Raw genomic sequence first — 18,992 nt, 5'->3', positions numbered from 1 at the left:
TATATTTTGTCTCGTATGCAAAAATCGAACAACTTAAGTACGGGATTGGTTTATTTGTTTCAAGACTAACGTCTTCCACAAATATGAGAAAGGTTGACGAAGCGAAAATTTACATCGGCAACTGATGCGATTTTCCCACTTCGTAAAATGACAAGTTACGTTAGACAAACGGGGCTCATAAGACGGGCACAGAGACGCGACTGGTTTAAATAACGGTTTTACGGCAGGGTCAACCCAGGTCAAGCTCCAACCCACGTCTCCATGGCAATAATTTGTTTCACACTCAACAAGCTTTTATCAAATACAAGTAAAGTATACGACTTATACAGGGAAATGGTATCACGTTACACCCAAGTGGAGTGTGCAAGCTTGTGTTTTTACCACTCATATAACTTTGCATAATTGAAACCGAGCTGGCCCGAACGTCCATCCATCTTACGAACGGGTTGCAGATGCTGGAAACAGGCTCGGGGAACAGCGAACGAGTGGTAGCCTAGGTCACAGTTGTGGAGACTGATTGGCCGTTAGCGCATGTGTACCGTATACAATTCTGACTTATCATCGCAAACATTTGAGGGCTAGCCGCCTGGCTTTTTGGTCGACGGTACTAGACTCAATATCTCCGACGTCGCTCTAGGAGTCCTGTGTTGCTTTTTCTTCAAAAGCAGCACGGCTCTTCCTAGTGTTTAAAAGGCCTGAGTATTCAGGCTTTTTCTACCAACAAGTCTTTCAATCTGGACAGATAATTCTATTTTTCTACTGTTCCCCTATAAATGCAGTAGATAGTTAGGAAAGAACACTCATTAGCTCAAAATGACATCGTACGAACACGTACGATGGGGCATTCTGCTCATATGTATGATTGGAAAAATATCAGCACAAAGGATTAACTACGAACGAAATGGTACGTATCAAACAATACTAACACATTAACGTATTGCCTTCATTCACAATTCTTTGTCTTGCTATATCAAATCATGGAATAATGCAAATATTATGTCACAATGTGTTTAAACATTGGTGTAGACAAATTAGTGATATGTATTCAAAGTTTATAAGACGTTTTGGTGTTGAATTTATTTGAGCAACCGTTTTGTTGATCATTTATTGAACATTTCAGTCTGTGAATTTAATAATTCGTTGAATTAGTAAATTTGTATTCAACTCTTTTCGCATATTGTGTTACTTTGTCCTTGTCATTTACTAAAATTTTACACCATATCATGACCAATCTTGGTCATGTTTACTTGCCATCATACCATGACTATGCTTGTTTGTATGGGGTTAAAATCCGTTCAAACATCAAGGATTATCGGAAGACGGAGCTATGACTTTGTCAGCTTTGTATTATGCTCGGCTATATCATATAATATGCGAGATAAAATACCTTCTTTTGTGATAATTTTAATGTAATTATAATTTGATTGTAATTACAACGTAACAGATGATACATTTTCTTTTGACATGTTGAGACAATGTACTCTTGTCTAATTATGCCATAGTTTTCAATATTTTAGAAGCCAAATATTACAATATATTTCCTTGTAAAATATCAACATCAAAATTGATTCACCCAAACAAATTGTTAAAAATAATGAGGTGCCACGTTAACAAAATGTGTATTTGGTGTATTTGTCATTCCTATTCATGGAAATAACATGTTCATAATATTGCTTCAAGTTACTAATCAAATTTCAGTCAGTTCCTTGTCAAAATGTCATTATAGAATAATCTTTCTATGAATATGTATTTTTTGTAGTGCCACGTTTGCAAATTGGTGTCCGCCATATTTGTCATTCAAAATGGCGGACATCCCCTTAAGTGAAACAATCATCAGTTTCTATTAAGTGATTACCTTTGATATTTTAGTGATGTTGTCAGTTGCTAAATTATTTCAAACCCTTTTAGATAACTATAATAACTCTTTTTTCTACTTTTGGTTGCGTTGCATATAATTGAAGTATTTCCTGAAAGTGCCACGTCGCCTTTCACAGCTTACAGTTATTCAGATACGTTGACTTAGCAAATTCTTTCAGTGTCTTTGTTTTTCATTTTCAAAATCAGACCGTGCAGTTAAAACGTTTAGACCGAAGACTCTTCCCTTATTTATCATAATCTTCGAATATAAGTTTCATGATATGAACACTTAGTAAAATCTTGTAAGCATTCATTTATACCCAATCAGTAATAATGAGTCATGGTACTAGCACACTTTTTAGCATGGCAAAGGACACTGTTTGCGCAATTGAAACAAAATGACTGACGTGACCTTAATTAACTTTATTTTCATATTGCACCAATAAATTGTTGTTCTCATCTCAATCAATCAATAACACGGGCGTTTTATCACGTCTGACTTCGTGAAGGTCATTGTTCAATATAATTATATAGCTTAATCTCTACGGGTTGTAGCATTGAAATGCAGGATTAATTTATCACTGGAAACATACTTCCTGTAAGTAAACTTCACGATAATCTCTATTGTATGATGCACTACTGATCACTATCTAGGAGCACTTCACGCCGCAGCGTTAAACATAAACCCCGTTTTACAGATAAGTTAATCTAATTTCACGGACCACTTCCGGCTATGATAAGAGTACAGGGTATCATTGCACATTCAATATTGGTTTGGTATTATCTTTATCAATGACTTTTGGATAGTGGTGATTATGACACTTTTTAAGAAGATCTACACGTCCATTTGATAGCTTTCGTCTTAGGGATAAAATTTATGTAATATTATAAATATGTATATTTGTCATCAGTACAAAGGTTTTTTTTTAATCATTTCTCCACTTTCGGTTTTTCTATCATTAGTTTTTCTTCTTCCGGTACTTTGAGGAAGTTGTTTTTGTTTCAAATATCTAAATAATTAAATTGCTATCAACAGCTGTTTAATTTAGTAATTATTAGTCACATGATACTGCTATTAGAAATTAGGACAAGATAATGTTGACATAGCATAGATATACTGTAACATACATATGGACCGGGAACATAAAAGTTGAAGGAATACAAACACTCATTTTACACTTGACCTATACCTTTTGTACACGATAATAGAAAATGAGAACTTACAACTGACAGACATCTTTACTCGGTTGATGCCGACAACTGAGATGATTTGTTTCTACGCTTCATAATGAAACAAATAGTTAAGTACAGGTTCGCATATGACCACCTCCATTAGAATACCGACTGCGTGCAGAGACCCCCACTAATGGTCACCCGCTGTAGTAATTTTATTGTGGATCGTATCTGTATTGTGAGACCATCTGCTTCAAATGACTGCCTCTTTCAACTTCCAACAGGTGGTCTATTAATACCAATTTCATATCATAAATATGTGGGACAATGTGATTTGTAAAGGTACAAAACTTAACAATTACATTACACAAAATACAAGACAAAGAACAATGATGATTTAATTGCTAAACTTTAATCCTTATGCAAACGCACATCCTTTCCATTTGATGAAGGCGGGAGACTATTGCTATTAACCCTTTTCAGGTGATACTCTTTATGGTATACGTGACATGGTTGTTATATTAACCATTTTGTAAATCATATCAACACAATGTAAATATGTTTAAATTTCGAGACTTTGTCGATGAAATATTCAATAAATAGTTATTTTTATAGCAATCGTGTCTATTGATAAAATCTAAGATAGAGTAATCGCTACAAATTTTGCATTTAAGAGAAACTTGATAAATATTAAAGTTATTATTAACCTCGGGAAAGCAATGATGCTGACCTTTTCTTATCACAATGTCAAACCTCTTGTATGCTACGTAAATGTCTGACCTAAAAAACACAGTGTACATGTTTATTATATATGGGGGCTGATTTTGTGCCACTCTGAAGTTAAGTTTTGTCGTCACGAATTGACAGTTGTTTTTTTATTATCATTTTTGACACGATAGACGGTTTGGAAGAGACACGTGATTTACGCGTGACCTTAAAAAGAAAAGGAGTTACATATATGATATATCTGTCAAATTTAACAACTTGCAAAGAACAGACAAAGGATATATGAATTAAATAGAACGAGGTTTGACAACACGTAAATAATGTATGAAACTGAATAAGGTTAAGAAAACACAAAGGGCAAAATGAAAGAAAGAGAGGAAGACGCGTGAAGTCTATACGCGTGAAATTGAACAAGGTTAAGAGGGTAGGAAGACATATAGTCTACACGCGTGAAATTGAACAAGGTTTAGAAGATATATAGTTTACACGCGTGAAATTGAACAAGGTTATCATTGCTCAAGATTTGGAAGATACATATGGTATGTTTGTGCAATAAAATTGATTAAGAGTAACTGACCATAGAGATGTGTGATTGAAGATTATTCTGTAATACTTTATTACCATGCTTATGAGAAGCGATTAGAATCAAGCAAGCTTGTCATATTATCCTTTTCAAGGTCCTTGTCAAAGATCATAAAAAATCCGATACGTAAATAACCATTTTACTGTTGATCTGGCAGAAAACTTATCTGTAACTATCACCTGTCTATCAAATTTACATAGCTTCATATACTACCTGGCTATAGAAGTCTATGTCTACAACCTGTCTATAACCATCATGTTTTTAATAGAGCACCTGTTCGTTACTACCGACTATTTTTAGCTGCCATGTGTCTAAATGTTAGGAATACACTTGTATATTTAAACCATGTTTACTCTCTGTGGTAACTTCATATATAAACATATCAATGAATCTCATGACAAGATTTACACCCACTGTAGTGTTATTTCATTTCAACAAAAATATTTACTTTTATATGTGAATTATTCTATTTCTATTTAATACTGGGAAGCTGATTGGCTGACAGAATTATTCTTCCACCAGACCAGAACAATACTAGCCTTAGGTTTCATACAAGTACATTCTGAACAAAACTAGGTTTCATACAAGTACATTCTAAACAAAACTAGTAGGCAAATCATACAAGTTCATACGGGTATTCAGTGTTTTAAGGCAAAAAAATGTGTTTATATTAAAAACGTTTATAGATATAATGGGGCACCAATTTGGAGTTGTGTCCAATATTTTCCAATCTTTTTTAGGGGGAAATAGGAAACGAATCAATGTATGAAAACGATAAAAGCAAAAATTAGAATAAAAATGTATAAATCATAAAATACACCTTAATGGACCTTTAATGTATTTAAAGTACGTGAATTTCAGTAGTAAGGCTGTTCTCTTATATCATAAGTCACAAATCTTTGAGCGAGCTATGTTGTAAAAAATGTAACTTTGAAATTCTACGAGAGAGTGTGACGTCATGTTTTTGTTCTATCGTGACTCCTTTAATGCATTTATGACAATAAAACTAGTATTTACAATTTTTCTTTTAAAACAACAAATGTCTATCTGTTTACAATATGCGTTGCGCAACGAAATACTCAGTAACTTCATTTTTATTTAGATTTACGAATAATAGCTTGAAAGTCACGGCGCTAGCTAAGCAGTGAAATAGAGTGTTGATGATATAGTTTCATTAACGAAGCATTTTTGAATAGGATTATTTTCCGGAATTTATTAAGTCTTCGATTAATGCAATTATGAGAACAAAATGAAATATAACCGCTACATGCTGCATCAAAATGATCGTATTGCTTATTATTCATGTTTTTTAACAGTACAAGAAAGCGTGTGTTTTTTTTTTGAATTTATTATGACTTCAAATATTTAATTGCAAAAATGTGATTATAGTAAAATAGACTGCTGCACGTTTCCTCAGAATTGCCATTGTTGTTTTAAACTATTTTCCAATTAAAATTTATTTTGAAATGCTGAAAGAGCGCTGTTACAATGGGTGTTTTATCTGTAATGTTGTAACGAAAATTTTATCAACGGTACTGAATATGATTTCGTAACAAAATTATACGCTAGAGAGTACATTAAATTGCCTTGGCAAGACGATAGTTTGTATCAAATTGTACCTCTTTAAATTAATATCACGTTATTGTACTGTATGGTATATTCTTTAAGAATAATAGAATCTCTTATCCCCTTTAGGTGAAATAGGGTTATTCTAACCCGAGGGGAAAGATTATTAAATTACCGCAGATACGAGTTGCCGAGTGTTTGGCAACGAATTCTTTTTCCCCTCCAAATCTCACCTTAATAAGGACATACGTTGTTTATGTAGGTTTGCTATTAAATTGCATATACACATGTTTCTGTTAATGTTATTCAGGCTTACTGGAACCCGAAATGCGAGACTGCTTGCTTGGCGACCAACGTATTCCTCATGGAGGATCATTAAGTAAATGCTCAGTGCTTGATTTTTGCGAGTGTTTTGATGGACAAGTGACCTGTAATAAGATCCAATGTGAATTTGTGGAGTGCCTAGCGGGTCAGTACCTTGATATCGTGGAAAATTCACCGACACCATGCTGTCCCATTTGTGTCCGTAAGTTATCAACACTCAATTTTGAAAGGAAATTATCTAAATGTAACATTGACCTGTCTTGCGTTATTTTCCTAATACCTTCTCGAATAATGAGAGTCATAAAACACTTTCAGTATTATACATACATGTTTATCTTAACTTTTACTGACCAGTTCTGAGTTTGTTTTTATTTCATAGAGGTGCAGGTAAAACCCTGCTTACTCGAACAAGTTTGACTAAAATCAATAGTTTAAAATTTCTTGGTCGGGAATTGCATTCTATCGCCAAACCGATATGTATATAGTACTACATACTATGTAAATGGACAATTCTGTTAAAATGTCAAACATCATGGTTAAATACAAAATGCTCACAAAATGTAAAATAACCGCAGCATTGTCACACTAAAAGTTCTTACTGATACTTGCGTTTCTTCTCTAATCAACTGAAGCTTTGCCAACACAAACATCAAGAGCAATTTAAAGTAATTTATTAATTTTCAACAAGAATATATGTTTTAATATAATACTTTATTTTAATTGCAGAAAGCGCCGGAGTCGTGAAAAAGGTAGGCATTTTGTAAAGAAGAAAATGGTCATGGTACTTTTGTCATATAAAATATTTGATATCACACGAACCATAATTAGAAAGAAACAAATAGAAATGTATTTTGATTTGTCTTGCCAAATGACAATATCAACACGAATTTCTGTCAGATATAAACCTAAACTGAGCCCCATGAAGTGGAAAGATTGAAATCGCTCTTGTTATTGCTCAGTGTTAAGCGTGTGCTAAAAGTTTTCATAAATATCAAAAGTTCTAACCAATTCAAAAGATACCTTGCAATATACTGAACAAAGCTATATAATTCGTTATGAATAAAAAAAATTGAGACGGACACGTTTCACCAGTTACGTAATTTAAATCTATATGGTAAATTGACTTTAACGTATCGAGTACAATTATTAATGTATATATTTACTGTACAATTTGAGAAGCAGGTACACATTCGTCTTTCTATTATTATGTAGACTCACGCTAAATAAATAATTCTTTCATTATCTTGCAACGAAGGAATAAAGAGCATATCAAAACGCAGTTATTTCCCCTGATTTATTGCAATAACTTTTAATCGTGCAGAGCAACACCAACATGGTGAATATAATGTCTTACTTTTAAACATTGAAAAATCTTTGGAATCCATAGTTAAATAAATTCGACAAACCCCAAAAGGTTTGCATATGCATTGCAATCTCAACCCTACAAATATGATATGTTTTAAATAATGACAGCTTCATGAAATTATTTATGATTAAATCAATAATCTATCAGCAGGATAATATGCAAAATGGTCAGCTCCTCGGAAAAATTGGTGTCGTGGCCGACGAGAAAGCCGGCCCAGCCATGCTTGGACTTCCTACCACAATGACACAGGTAAGTAGATACTTTAACGTTCACTTCAGAATTTAATTTTAAAACAAACTCAAGGTTTCTGTGTAAAATGTAGCCAGGGTTGTATCCAACAATTCGGCATCGTAGCTTTCGAAGACATGGTCAAGGTTATTTTCCATGGAGGCTTGCACTCAGTGTTGAGTAAAAATGTTTGTGTTAACAGGATTTGTATCTTCGAGTAGTTTTTGAACATTTTCAGATATAACGGAGGCGAAGCGTTCGACAGCAGCCATCTTTTGTTGTCGTATGATAAATCGTGTTCCGGTCTAACTGTGCATGCGCTACAACAAGTTGCAGTGAATTTCTTTATAGGCTATATTTATAAATCGATATTCACCGGATAACCAGTCTACGGCCAATGTGATTGCGAGAAATGTTCAAACATATAATAATTTCTATAAGTCCATGAATTATGTAAAAACGATCCTGTAACATATAAACATATAAAGTGTAAATACAAAACGGATTGTTGATATTCAATATTTGTAAACATATTTAACATATTGAAAACAATTATGTGTGTTTCTTTTCTTTTATAAAACTGTCATGCTATTTTCTATAGGGATCTCCAGGACCTCGCGGACCCCAGGGACCGGTCGGTCCAGGTGTAAGTATTCAGTTTTTTGGGGGTTTTTTTAATTGTCTTATGAGTGTGCATGTGCACATTCCCGTTCCTACTTGATGATTTGTTTCTGAATGAATATGAATTATTAGATATTATAGAATTTAACTTTGATACCCGGGTCACGGTCATAGAACATTAAAAAAAAGAAGATAATATTAGAAACTTCCAAATATCCTTTGCTATCCGAAATATCAGTTTTGTTGCTAATAAACTTATATATAAAAAAATCCTTTTTATAGTTGTATTAATCTTCTACAAATATCTACAGGTATATGAGTCAAATCGTTTTAAAAAGTTTTACCTAAATTCCTCTAACGTCGTTGAAGACGTGAGTCTATGCGTTTACTTTAACAACCCAAACACCAATGACTTTAATAAAGTGGCGGTTTGCGCACAGCGAAGCACAAATGGTCAGAGCAAATACATTTATGTAGCACAGAGACAGGTCCACGGAGAGGAAAGTAAAGTTGTTGTAAATTCCAGCAGTCTTATCTGATTTATATATCAAGGATATCATGCGATCACATTGTTTCAATGAAAGCAGACATGCAAGCTCATCATTTCACATAAAATGCAGCTTAGTCAATTCGAAACATTTATGTTGATATGCTACCAGGAAAATAAAATTCCGAGATGAATATCTATGCTCTTTTTTATGTTTAGGGACCACAGGGATTTATGGGAATGAGGGGAGAGCCAGGAGAGCCAGGACCACCAGTAAATATATTTCTGATGCCATCCTTAGCGCCAACATATCATGTTGATACCTTAAATTACCGTCAGATGTGATTTTAACATTATTGTTATATCTTCAACAATGTTTGGCCACCATATGCCCAAGTGTCTTAGGCATGTCATCATAATATCATATAAAAGTCATATATATGGTGTGCTCATGTCACCATTTAAAGAAAAGTGTAACAATTTTCTGAATGCTATATGTAAAATACCAATCTCCATTGGACTATATATGACTTATTTATATCAAGTGAGTTTGATCCAGGTCAAAATCTGTTTTTCTCATTACCTTAGGGACCTATAGGATCACGAGGATTCCCAGGGCCGTCCGGTCCACCAGGGGCTGATGTAAGTGGATTATTGCTTTCATTGAGCTACAACGGAATAAGGACACTAAAAATGCAGAACACTGCAAAGTTTGTATTTCAAATTAACATTTTACGACTTCGGTCATCTTTCTCTTAAAAGAGGTATTCCCTGAGCACTTTATCAGCTAGTTCATTCTATTTCAGGGTGACGAGGGTCTGCCGGGAGAACAAGGACCATCTGGACCAATCGGTTCTTCTGTGAGTATCTCTCTTACCAATCTAATACTCTTATAGATGTCATGTATATTTTTATGTACACAAAAAGACTAATTGACGCTGCTTGGTACCAAATCAAGTAAAACTGTCCCTTGTATAAGTTTTCAATGCGAAGTAGACGAACTCAAAGCTTTCGAATATTTCATGAAACAGTTTACCCATAGTTGTAAATATTTGTATCTCGAAGAGTGACTTAATCACCTCAGAAATTTCTTATTTATCCAGGGAAACTCAGGACGTCCGGGAATGCCCGGTCTGCCAGGACCAAAGGGACACAGGGTGAGTTACTGTGGCACATTTCACATCAGACAGCAGTAAAAGGTTAAAGGTCAGATGTGGTAGTCAATAACGGTTGCTATCTTTGATTAGCATAATCTTTCCAGCACCCAACGATCTGGATTATGCGTATGTGGTTTTGACGGCATTCAAAACGTCTATAATCTTGTCTGCATACCCTATTAGATATACTGCTTGAAAAATCGTATAGTCGACTGGAAACTAATGGAGCCTACTTCAAATCAATATTTTGATGCAATGCATGCCTCTTTACTATTTGACTTTTGCATTTCGTCACTACCATTCCGTCACTACCATTACTGATGCTTTGGGAGGGTTTCGGCTACGTTGTGGAATAGCTTACCATCTGCTATTAGGAAGTCAAATACCCTGGCCAAGTTCAAGAGGGACATAAAAACTCACCTCTTCACGTCTGCATTTTAGAATCTTTGCAAAGACGTCATGTAAATACCACCCTTTTATTTGTTCAGTTATGTGCACATTGCTTGTTAAATGTATGAAAGTGATTGCAAGCCTTTGTTGTTTGTTTCCACAATTATAACCATTACTACTATCCCTATGTTGTAAAGCGCCTTAGAGTAATTTTACAAATTATATAGGGCGCTATATAAATGCTGTATATTATTATTATTATTATTACAAGCTACCATTACGTCACTACCATTCCGTCACTTCCATTACGTCACTACCATTCCGTCACTACCATTTCGTCACTACCATTCCGTCACTACCATTTCGTCACTACCATTCCGTCACTACCATTCCGTCACTACCATTTCCTCACTACCATTTCGTATAACAAACTAAGGAAACACTCTCTCTTATATGAGAGATTATGAGAGTTTTATTTCCCAAAAACGGCAAAACGACAGAACAAATATAATGTCGGAAACATTCTAAATAACACGATAAAGACCACGATAAAGCATACTGAGTATGAAATCGATGGTAGGATTGATGACTGGTTGGATATTTTATTGAGTTTGGTTCCAATTATGCCACTCTCTTTGCCAACTAGTTTGTGTTTCATATGAAATTGATTTTATCTAAGAGCAATTACGACAGGTAGCTAATTTTGAGATTTATCGATGATATGCTGTCCTTAAACGACTAGAAATTCATTCAAAACATGTATTTAAGGACATCAAAACCTCTTTAACATTCATAGCGTGCTCAAACTTTACGCACAACATGATAAACAAGGATAAAATACAAGCGATACCGGTAGATAAGGAAAGCGAGAAATTTTGGTGGTCGCCGTCATGATCAGATTTTGTTTTCTCGTGCAATATGAAATAAGAAAGCTTATACACATCGACATTTTTATTATGCTCATTAAACATTGGTTGCCAGAAATATCATAACGATATGAACTAAATCATAATAGATTATTGTGTTTATTTCATTTCTTATTCGTTTGAGAAATACATATATTTTTTAACATTTATTCAACAGGGATTCCCCGGTTCCACCGGAAAAGAAGGACCAGGAGGACCACAGGGACAAAAGGTTAGATATATAATGCTTCCATGTACGGTATCCTAAACACAGAAAATGTAGAGTATTTTTTATTTGAGTATACAGTAAAATGAGAGAAAAAGAGAGAAAAACCACATACAAACAGGCTGAGACATAAGGTCTGAGGCAGATACAGTGACGGAAAGAGCGTTGACGGACAGAAACAAAGAAACAGACGGTAATAAGGAGACAAATAGACAGAGAGTACAAAACAAATAAACTGCTATTGTTTGTTTCAAAAAGGGACCATCTGGAGTCTCTGGCCCCCCAGGAGCCCCAGGACCTATGGGACCAACAGGGCCACTGGGAGAGCGCGGTAGGGATGGATCTCCAGGATCAATGGTAGGTTATATTTCAGTTGATAAACTACCCTGTGCAAAAAAATTATATTTGTTTATATATTTCTTTAAATACTGCGGTTTTATTTTACAGGTATTCAATTTATTATTCCTCACATGTATACACATTACTAGTAATATTATAACAATATGTGTAGTCCTTATTTATCATATGCGATGCAATAGAATGTCGTCTGAGCATCGAACGCGCAACTGTATCTATCTGTTCATTGCAGGGTCTTCGTGGTATGGACGGAACTGCAGGGGAGAGTGGATCTCAGGGACCAACAGGTAATCCAGGACCTCCAGGTTTCTCTGGCAGTGTAGGACAAAAGGTAAGAACACATATCATAGTTGGAAAGAAAATCTAAGCTCGCACTTTGATTTAGAAGGAGGTTAATATATGTATTTATTATGTGATTGGAAAGTCCCTTATTTCAATGTTAGTTCTAATTCTTTTTTCGGTGAATAGGGAGATGGCGGGCAATCTGGTCAGCGTGGTCCAATGGGTCTTACAGGACCACCGGGCGAGAACGGAATCTCTGGACCACCCGGCACCCCCGGACAAGCCGGACGACCTGGGAGTGACGGTGCAGGTGGCCCAAAGGGAGAAACGGTAATGCTGTCTGTAGTATATCTTAAATACTAAGACATTTTTAAAAGCTGTTCAATGCACCTTGCTTAAGGGATCCAATTATTTTTAGTGATTGATAAGCCGATATTATAAATGTACATATAAACTTAGGAGAATGTAAAAAAACATGGTAATTCGATTTTCCTAATATTAAGAAACCCCAGAAATGATATTTTCCTGGCAATTGGATTATTCCTCCAACAATGTGAAGAGACTTATTGGTTTTGATTTGTTTCTTATTGTTATAAAGTCCCCAAGACGACGTTTTATTATGTCTCCAAGACATTTTTCTCAAAAACAATTGGTTGGATTCCGATGAGTAATGGTCGGCAAGCATAGTAGCTGCGGCCTCTGAATGGCTGACACCTCATTGGTGAAAGGGATGCGAAGACAAGCATCTCTAAATATTAAAAAACATGACATTTTACGGGTAAGATTGAAAGATATGGTATGATTACTAAATACATAGAAGATATTGATGGGTATAGAATTGAACATTGATTGATTGATTGACTGATAGGTTTTACGTCCGCTTCACTACCGAGTAGTTCGGTTATATTGACACAAATATCTTTCTCTTTATAGGGTCTGCAAGGTGCTCCAGGTTCCCCAGGATTCCCAGGACCCCAGGGTGGCCCTGGCGAGTCTGGAGAGTCGGGCCAAATGGGCATGAAGGGAGATCCTGTAAGTGTGACATGAACCTTATAACTGAAATATTTTAAAGTATATCAAATAAAGATATGTCTTTTTACTGTTTACAAAAAAGAAGGATTGATATCGGTTTAATTAAGGCCACCCCAGACAATGTATTGAAACCAGTTAGACATTCCACTGAGGTAGCACAAGCCAAACAATATTGCCCATTAAAAATGTTTTTTATATAATGAATGGTACTGAAAAAAAACTTTTAGATGACTGCTTATAAAAGAATCGTAACGGGTGATAGCGAAGAATAATGTTTTAATAATTTGGTAATATTACTCTTACAAATCACATAGGGAATGAATGGTGCGAACGGTCGTGAGGGAAGTCCAGGACCACAAGGTCTAAGTGGAGCCCAGGGTGAACGCGGACTTCCGGGATTGGCTGGAAATCCAGGAACACGCGTAAGTTATAATATATATATTTACATATCTTATGCCTAATCTAAAACATACGCAATTTTCAAAAGTGTTATGTAATAAAAGTCTATTGTAACGTTTTTTTATGTTAAACGTTTAGTTAATTTTGTAAGAAAGAACATAGAGCAGAAAACTAAATGAGGATATTTGTCGTATGTGTTTAGGGAGCACAAGGATTACCTGGAACAATGGGACCGCCAGGAATATCTGGAGACAGGGTACGTAATGTCATTAGGTCTCTGTGAAGAAATAAGTTCAGAAATTATGCTCTGGTTTCTGTTTATTAGTTCATGTTCTAAGATGAGTTTTTTTGTAATTGCGATAGTTTTTGTAATATTTCTTTAGCAATCAGTGAGTTACTCCATGCATATATTATAATACGAAACAGTAAATTAGAATAATGATCAAAATATATATCTTTTCGTTTTATTTGCAACCTTGTGAAAGTATATCAATGCTACTTTATATGCCTTTTTAACTTCATTCATACTTACTTATCATTATATCACATATGCTTTCCTTTATTTTATTTATATTCTTCTGAAAAAAATGCCTTGTGACATTATTAATAGCTTTTACTTGCTAAAACAAATACTAATGGAATTCAGAAACTCATCAAAGTATATTGCATAGAATGGTGATTTTTTCCTTATTTATAGTTTTTATTATACATGTGTCCAGATATATTTTATATCCACTTACAAAACGTAACAAGGGGTCAATCTAACTCGAACTTCATGAAATTAAATATGTATTCAAATTTATTCATGAAGTAAATTAATATCAAATTAACATTGTCTTGATATCAGGGAGCACAAGGAGTTCAGGGAATGCCAGGAGCCATGGGACCACCAGGTCAACAAGGAAATGACGGAGAGCGAGGACAGTCAGGAGAACCCGGCGAGCCAGGAGAGAATGTACGTAAATAAGGAAACAATTATCACTGAGTAAGAACTAAATGTGTAAATAGCTATTCAATGAGTCTAATCAAATATAAATCATTTACAAATCCGTATGTCATCAATGAAATGAAAACGTGGAGAGGAGTAGCGTATAAAAAGACGATATATATTGACGTTAACATCAAGATTTATCTTACATATGAGCAGCTTATTAACTTTGGTTTTAGGGACAACAAGGATCAGCTGGTTTGCCAGGATCACCAGGACCAAGAGTAAGTTACTGTATTATATCCCTTCAAATTTAAACATCTACTAAATTGAATTGATTAGTGTTTATGTAGAAAGTGCCATTTTCATTTGTTGTAGATATAACAGTGACGTCTTTACGTTCATTGAGCATTCGTGTAAATAAAATTTAAAATTAAAACTACATCTAGTGTAACTAGAACATTCATTTTCATCTTATGGACGAAATACAATATATTTATTGCATTACATCGTGATATGTTGCCAGGGACAACCAGGAATTGGTGGAAACAATGGACGCCAGGGACCGCCGGGACCAGGTGTAAGTGAATACGTTCAGTTTCTATTCAACTTTGTTTTCTGTTTTAACTTTTCATTATTTTGCTATATTATTTCTATTCTGTAATCGCAAACATATCAGATAAAAGAACTTAATAATACTGACAATATCTTCCAGAATTCAATTCGTTTTTTCAAATAAAGCATATCGTACGATTTTGAATATGTTAATTATCTATGTTTTCTTCTGTTGTCTAGGGTGTACCAGGGGAATCGGGAAAGGGTGGTGAGCAAGGACCAACGGGACCAGCAGGTGTACCAGGACTGCCAGGAGCATCTGGATCTAAAGGAGACGAGGTAAATCTATCAATCCTTAATGTTAAATGGATCAGATTAAATATCATCATACTTATAGAGTTTAATAATAATCATAATCATTTTGCCAATATTTTAGCATATAGACAGATGATTTCTTTTAAAGTGATATAAGTCACTGTACTATTTGGGCTTGATGATTCAATGAACCATTAATTCAAAAATAAGAAAACAAAGGTATACATTTAAAGTGTGATTATAACGCGTACATACCTGTTTCCATTTTGTAATTTAGGGTAGCCCTGGAAGAGATGGAGAAACGGGACCGCCTGGAAGAAGTGGACCACGTGGTACGAAGGGACCTGCAGGGGAATCAGGACCTGCTGGAGGACCAGGGGCCTCAGTAAGTTAACTACCATGCATAAACGTGCCTTCAGAAAGTTTGCAGGTCAACGTATAATTAATTATGCCTTCATATTTTTAATCAACATTTTTCTGCTATTGAAAACACAGCTCTTTCAGATATTCCTTACAAATTGTGAGGGATTTTGTTTTTTACTGAAATATTCATTTGTTTTTATTCATTTTTTTACTTGTTGGTTCCCTAAACATCGTTTTTTTTATTTTCCTTTATTGTGACAATTTTTTTTAACAACCACATACAATTTGATTTAATTTGAATTGTTTAAAGGGCCCACAAGGTGAGCGTGGCGAGTCTGGACCCATTGGAGAACCAGGATTCCAGGTATAGTCAAATTAACCTTAAACACTGCGTGCTTAAAAGAACATATAAATATTTACGTAGTCAGACTTCAACGTCGTATATCTATAGTAACTTGTTACACGATTGTTAAGACTGTTTTATTCTCTCATATGGTGTGATAGCAGGTAGATATGGGTTTTTTTACAAAACCTAAAATTTCATCGAAATACGTAATGATATCAATCTTGTTACCTGTGAGCTTCTACTCAGCAAATCAAATTCAGGCTAAACAATTGGTTTTTGAATTTATTGCGAGCTGACGATTTTGTATTCCTATTTCTATCGACGGTTACACAATTTACTAAAGGATTGTCATTTTACAAAAATGTTTTCTGAAAATGTCAATTGTTTTGAAAATGTGTCCTAACTCATACATTGACTATGTTTTTTAAATACTACCAGGGAATAACAGGGCAGGCAGGATCTCCAGGAGAGTCTGGAAGGACTGGAGAACCAGGAATCATGGGAGAGCCCGGAGTGCCTGGAGAGGCTGGAGGCAGAGTAAGTTATCTGAGCGAAGTGGAAAGTGAACATGCTACATATTGAATCTCGTTACATCGAATTCTATGTGCATATATCTCTAAATCAATAAATAATTTGATATATCAGGTTATCTAAGTAAATTGTCACTTCTAACTAATTTTGCTGAGAGTAAGAGGACTGATTGGAGTTTTTTGAGTTGTGCAAGTGGAAAACTGACTGATATTGGTGAATTCAGAGATAACAATGTTTTAGCTGTGTCATTCGTATGGATAAGATACGGTTCGCTTTGTACATGTACAAAGAGAGATATGTAACATTCAATATAGATCTATTGGTATGAATGTATAAATGAAATCTAATTGAGTAGGTAAGCAAAATTGATATTAAAAATATGGTAAAATACTTAGTGAAAACGTTACACAGTGATGTCAACTGTTAAGTGCTGCAACACTTGTTTATTAATTTGATGAATTAAATCATTCGGTCGATAGGGCGACCGAGGGTTCACCGGAGAGCCTGGACCTTCTGGACCGACTGGTGCACCAGGAGAGAGGGGAGGCGAGGGACCACCAGGAGAAGTCGGACAATTCGTAAGTACAACCCTTATTAGTTTTCTTAATCAGCCGATATTAAGCCGATTCCTTGCAACATTTGACATATTACGTGCAGCCAGACTACTAAATTATTACGGTTATATATATCATCGTGGATGTTTTAAACTTGCTCTACAGTTTGCCGTTTAAGTATCATTTATTTTAAACCATAATAGAATATCAAGCCGCAAATCACTTATATCTGTATGTTTTATGTATAAAGGGACCACCGGGAGCAACAGGAGAACGCGGAGATAGCGGATCCCAGGGACTTGTAGTGAGTGAAATCTACTGTTCAGTGCAAACATAGGTTTTAATTGAGATATGTACAATCCTTTTGCTTCTACCTTTTCAAATATAACTGCGAAGTAGATGGTAGGAATGAACAAGTTCTTCCCAAATATTTGCTGCTTTTGAGATAACTCCCAAACGCAATTCAATTGCATACCTATAACTATTACTGATTCTATATTGTAGCATGCTGTTAGTTTGTTTGTTTATTTGTTTTTAAACATTTTAGGGTATTTTACGGTATTTCCATTGCATTGTTTTCAACTTCAGGATATCATATATAATTAATATAAATGTGATACTTAAATAGTTGATTATTTTCTTAGGGACTTCCAGGAGAATCTGGGCCGCCAGGTCTGAATGGAAAACAAGGTTTTGTGGTAAGTGATATATTTGCAAATTCAAATGCAGATACACTTAAAAGTTCTAATCAGCGTGCGGACAGTATAACGTAAAACAGGAAAATTATAGCATCGTTAAAAGTCAATACAAAAAGACAAAATCAGAAATCAAAGTTGATTCGAAAATTACAAACCTAGTATTGAGGAAACATCAAATCCCATAAAAATGTCAGGAAATTCATTATTTTAAATGATATTCTGTTATCCTAAAATACATTACAACTCTATTGTGAAGAAAACGACAGAATAAGATATAAACCAGGCTATTTTTTCAAATTGTAAAAGACGCTCGATAAACCTCGTGTTCTATATCATTTGAAAACTAATTAACCCGAGTTAGATTAACATGATAACCGATCATCACTCGTTGGGGACCCTCTATATAATGACAACAATCAAATATTATTTTGACAGGGAGAACCAGGAGGGGTCGGAGCACCAGGTTTGCAAGGTGTACCAGGAGAACAGGGAGCACCAGGCGCACCCGGACTTGTCGGACCTGCCAGTCTCACAATGCCATTGAAGGGAGACCGTGGAGCACCTGGAGAGGCCGGAGCATCAGGAGAACCCGGAGAGGGGGGATCAAGAGGATACGCTGGAGCACCAGGAGCATTGGGACCAATTGGACCACCAGTATGTTCATAATAGTATACATATATGTGCGAACCTTCCAAGTAATGGCGGGTAGTTTTAGGTACAGCCAAACCTGCTCGAAAGACCAATTATAATAAGAGACCACCTGTATTAAGTGACCAATGTTAAAATTTCCAATCGCAGTTATTTTCATATTACACATAGCTGATTCTGTATTAAGCAAGAGGCAACATAGTTTGATGGCGAAAAGTCACAGGTTGTCATACAAGAGGAAAACATACAGAACACTGGAAACTATTGCAAGCTAAGTTCACATTTAATACCTAAAATATAATTATATAGTATAAACACTAGTGTTATATATGTCTGATCAAAGAACCAGCGACATTCGGAATCAAAACTCAATAT

General features: G+C 35.1%; 1 protein-coding gene across 2 annotated transcripts in view; it reads left to right on the top strand.

Moving 5' to 3' along the window:
* The first annotated feature begins 425 nt into the window (after positions 1–425).
* Positions 426–18,992, top strand: part of LOC110443043 (fibril-forming collagen alpha chain-like) — a 29,556-nt gene continuing 10,989 nt past the window's right edge. Inside the window, exons 1-27 of one of the 2 annotated variants that reach the window (XM_021487000.1) lie at positions 426–904; positions 6,216–6,431; positions 6,956–6,978; positions 7,746–7,844; positions 8,425–8,469; positions 9,151–9,204; positions 9,520–9,573; positions 9,738–9,791; positions 10,035–10,088; positions 11,562–11,615; positions 11,868–11,966; positions 12,199–12,297; positions 12,435–12,578; positions 13,182–13,280; positions 13,595–13,702; positions 13,882–13,935; positions 14,527–14,634; positions 14,847–14,891; positions 15,134–15,187; positions 15,403–15,501; positions 15,755–15,862; positions 16,151–16,204; positions 16,625–16,723; positions 17,197–17,295; positions 17,522–17,575; positions 17,916–17,969; positions 18,405–18,623. In XM_021487000.1, coding sequence (XP_021342675.1) covers positions 814–904; positions 6,216–6,431; positions 6,956–6,978; positions 7,746–7,844; positions 8,425–8,469; positions 9,151–9,204; positions 9,520–9,573; positions 9,738–9,791; positions 10,035–10,088; positions 11,562–11,615; positions 11,868–11,966; positions 12,199–12,297; positions 12,435–12,578; positions 13,182–13,280; positions 13,595–13,702; positions 13,882–13,935; positions 14,527–14,634; positions 14,847–14,891; positions 15,134–15,187; positions 15,403–15,501; positions 15,755–15,862; positions 16,151–16,204; positions 16,625–16,723; positions 17,197–17,295; positions 17,522–17,575; positions 17,916–17,969; positions 18,405–18,623 — 2,340 coding nt within the window. In that variant the 5' untranslated portion in view covers positions 426–813. Of the gene's footprint in view, positions 905–6,215; positions 6,432–6,955; positions 6,979–7,742; positions 7,845–8,424; positions 8,470–9,150; positions 9,205–9,519; positions 9,574–9,737; positions 9,792–10,034; positions 10,089–11,561; positions 11,616–11,867; positions 11,967–12,198; positions 12,298–12,434; positions 12,579–13,181; positions 13,281–13,594; positions 13,703–13,881; positions 13,936–14,526; positions 14,635–14,846; positions 14,892–15,133; positions 15,188–15,402; positions 15,502–15,754; positions 15,863–16,150; positions 16,205–16,624; positions 16,724–17,196; positions 17,296–17,521; positions 17,576–17,915; positions 17,970–18,404; positions 18,624–18,992 lie in introns of both variants that reach the window. The other variant, XM_021486999.1, reaches the window with a different exon arrangement.

This window comes from Mizuhopecten yessoensis, unplaced genomic scaffold, assembly GCF_002113885.1.
Source record: "Mizuhopecten yessoensis strain PY_sf001 unplaced genomic scaffold, ASM211388v2 scaffold716323, whole genome shotgun sequence".
NCBI classification, from domain to species: Eukaryota; Metazoa; Mollusca; class Bivalvia; order Pectinida; family Pectinidae; genus Mizuhopecten; species Mizuhopecten yessoensis.
The sequence above is the reverse complement of the archived record's forward strand: the minus strand, read 5'-3'. Positions and strand labels throughout refer to the sequence as shown.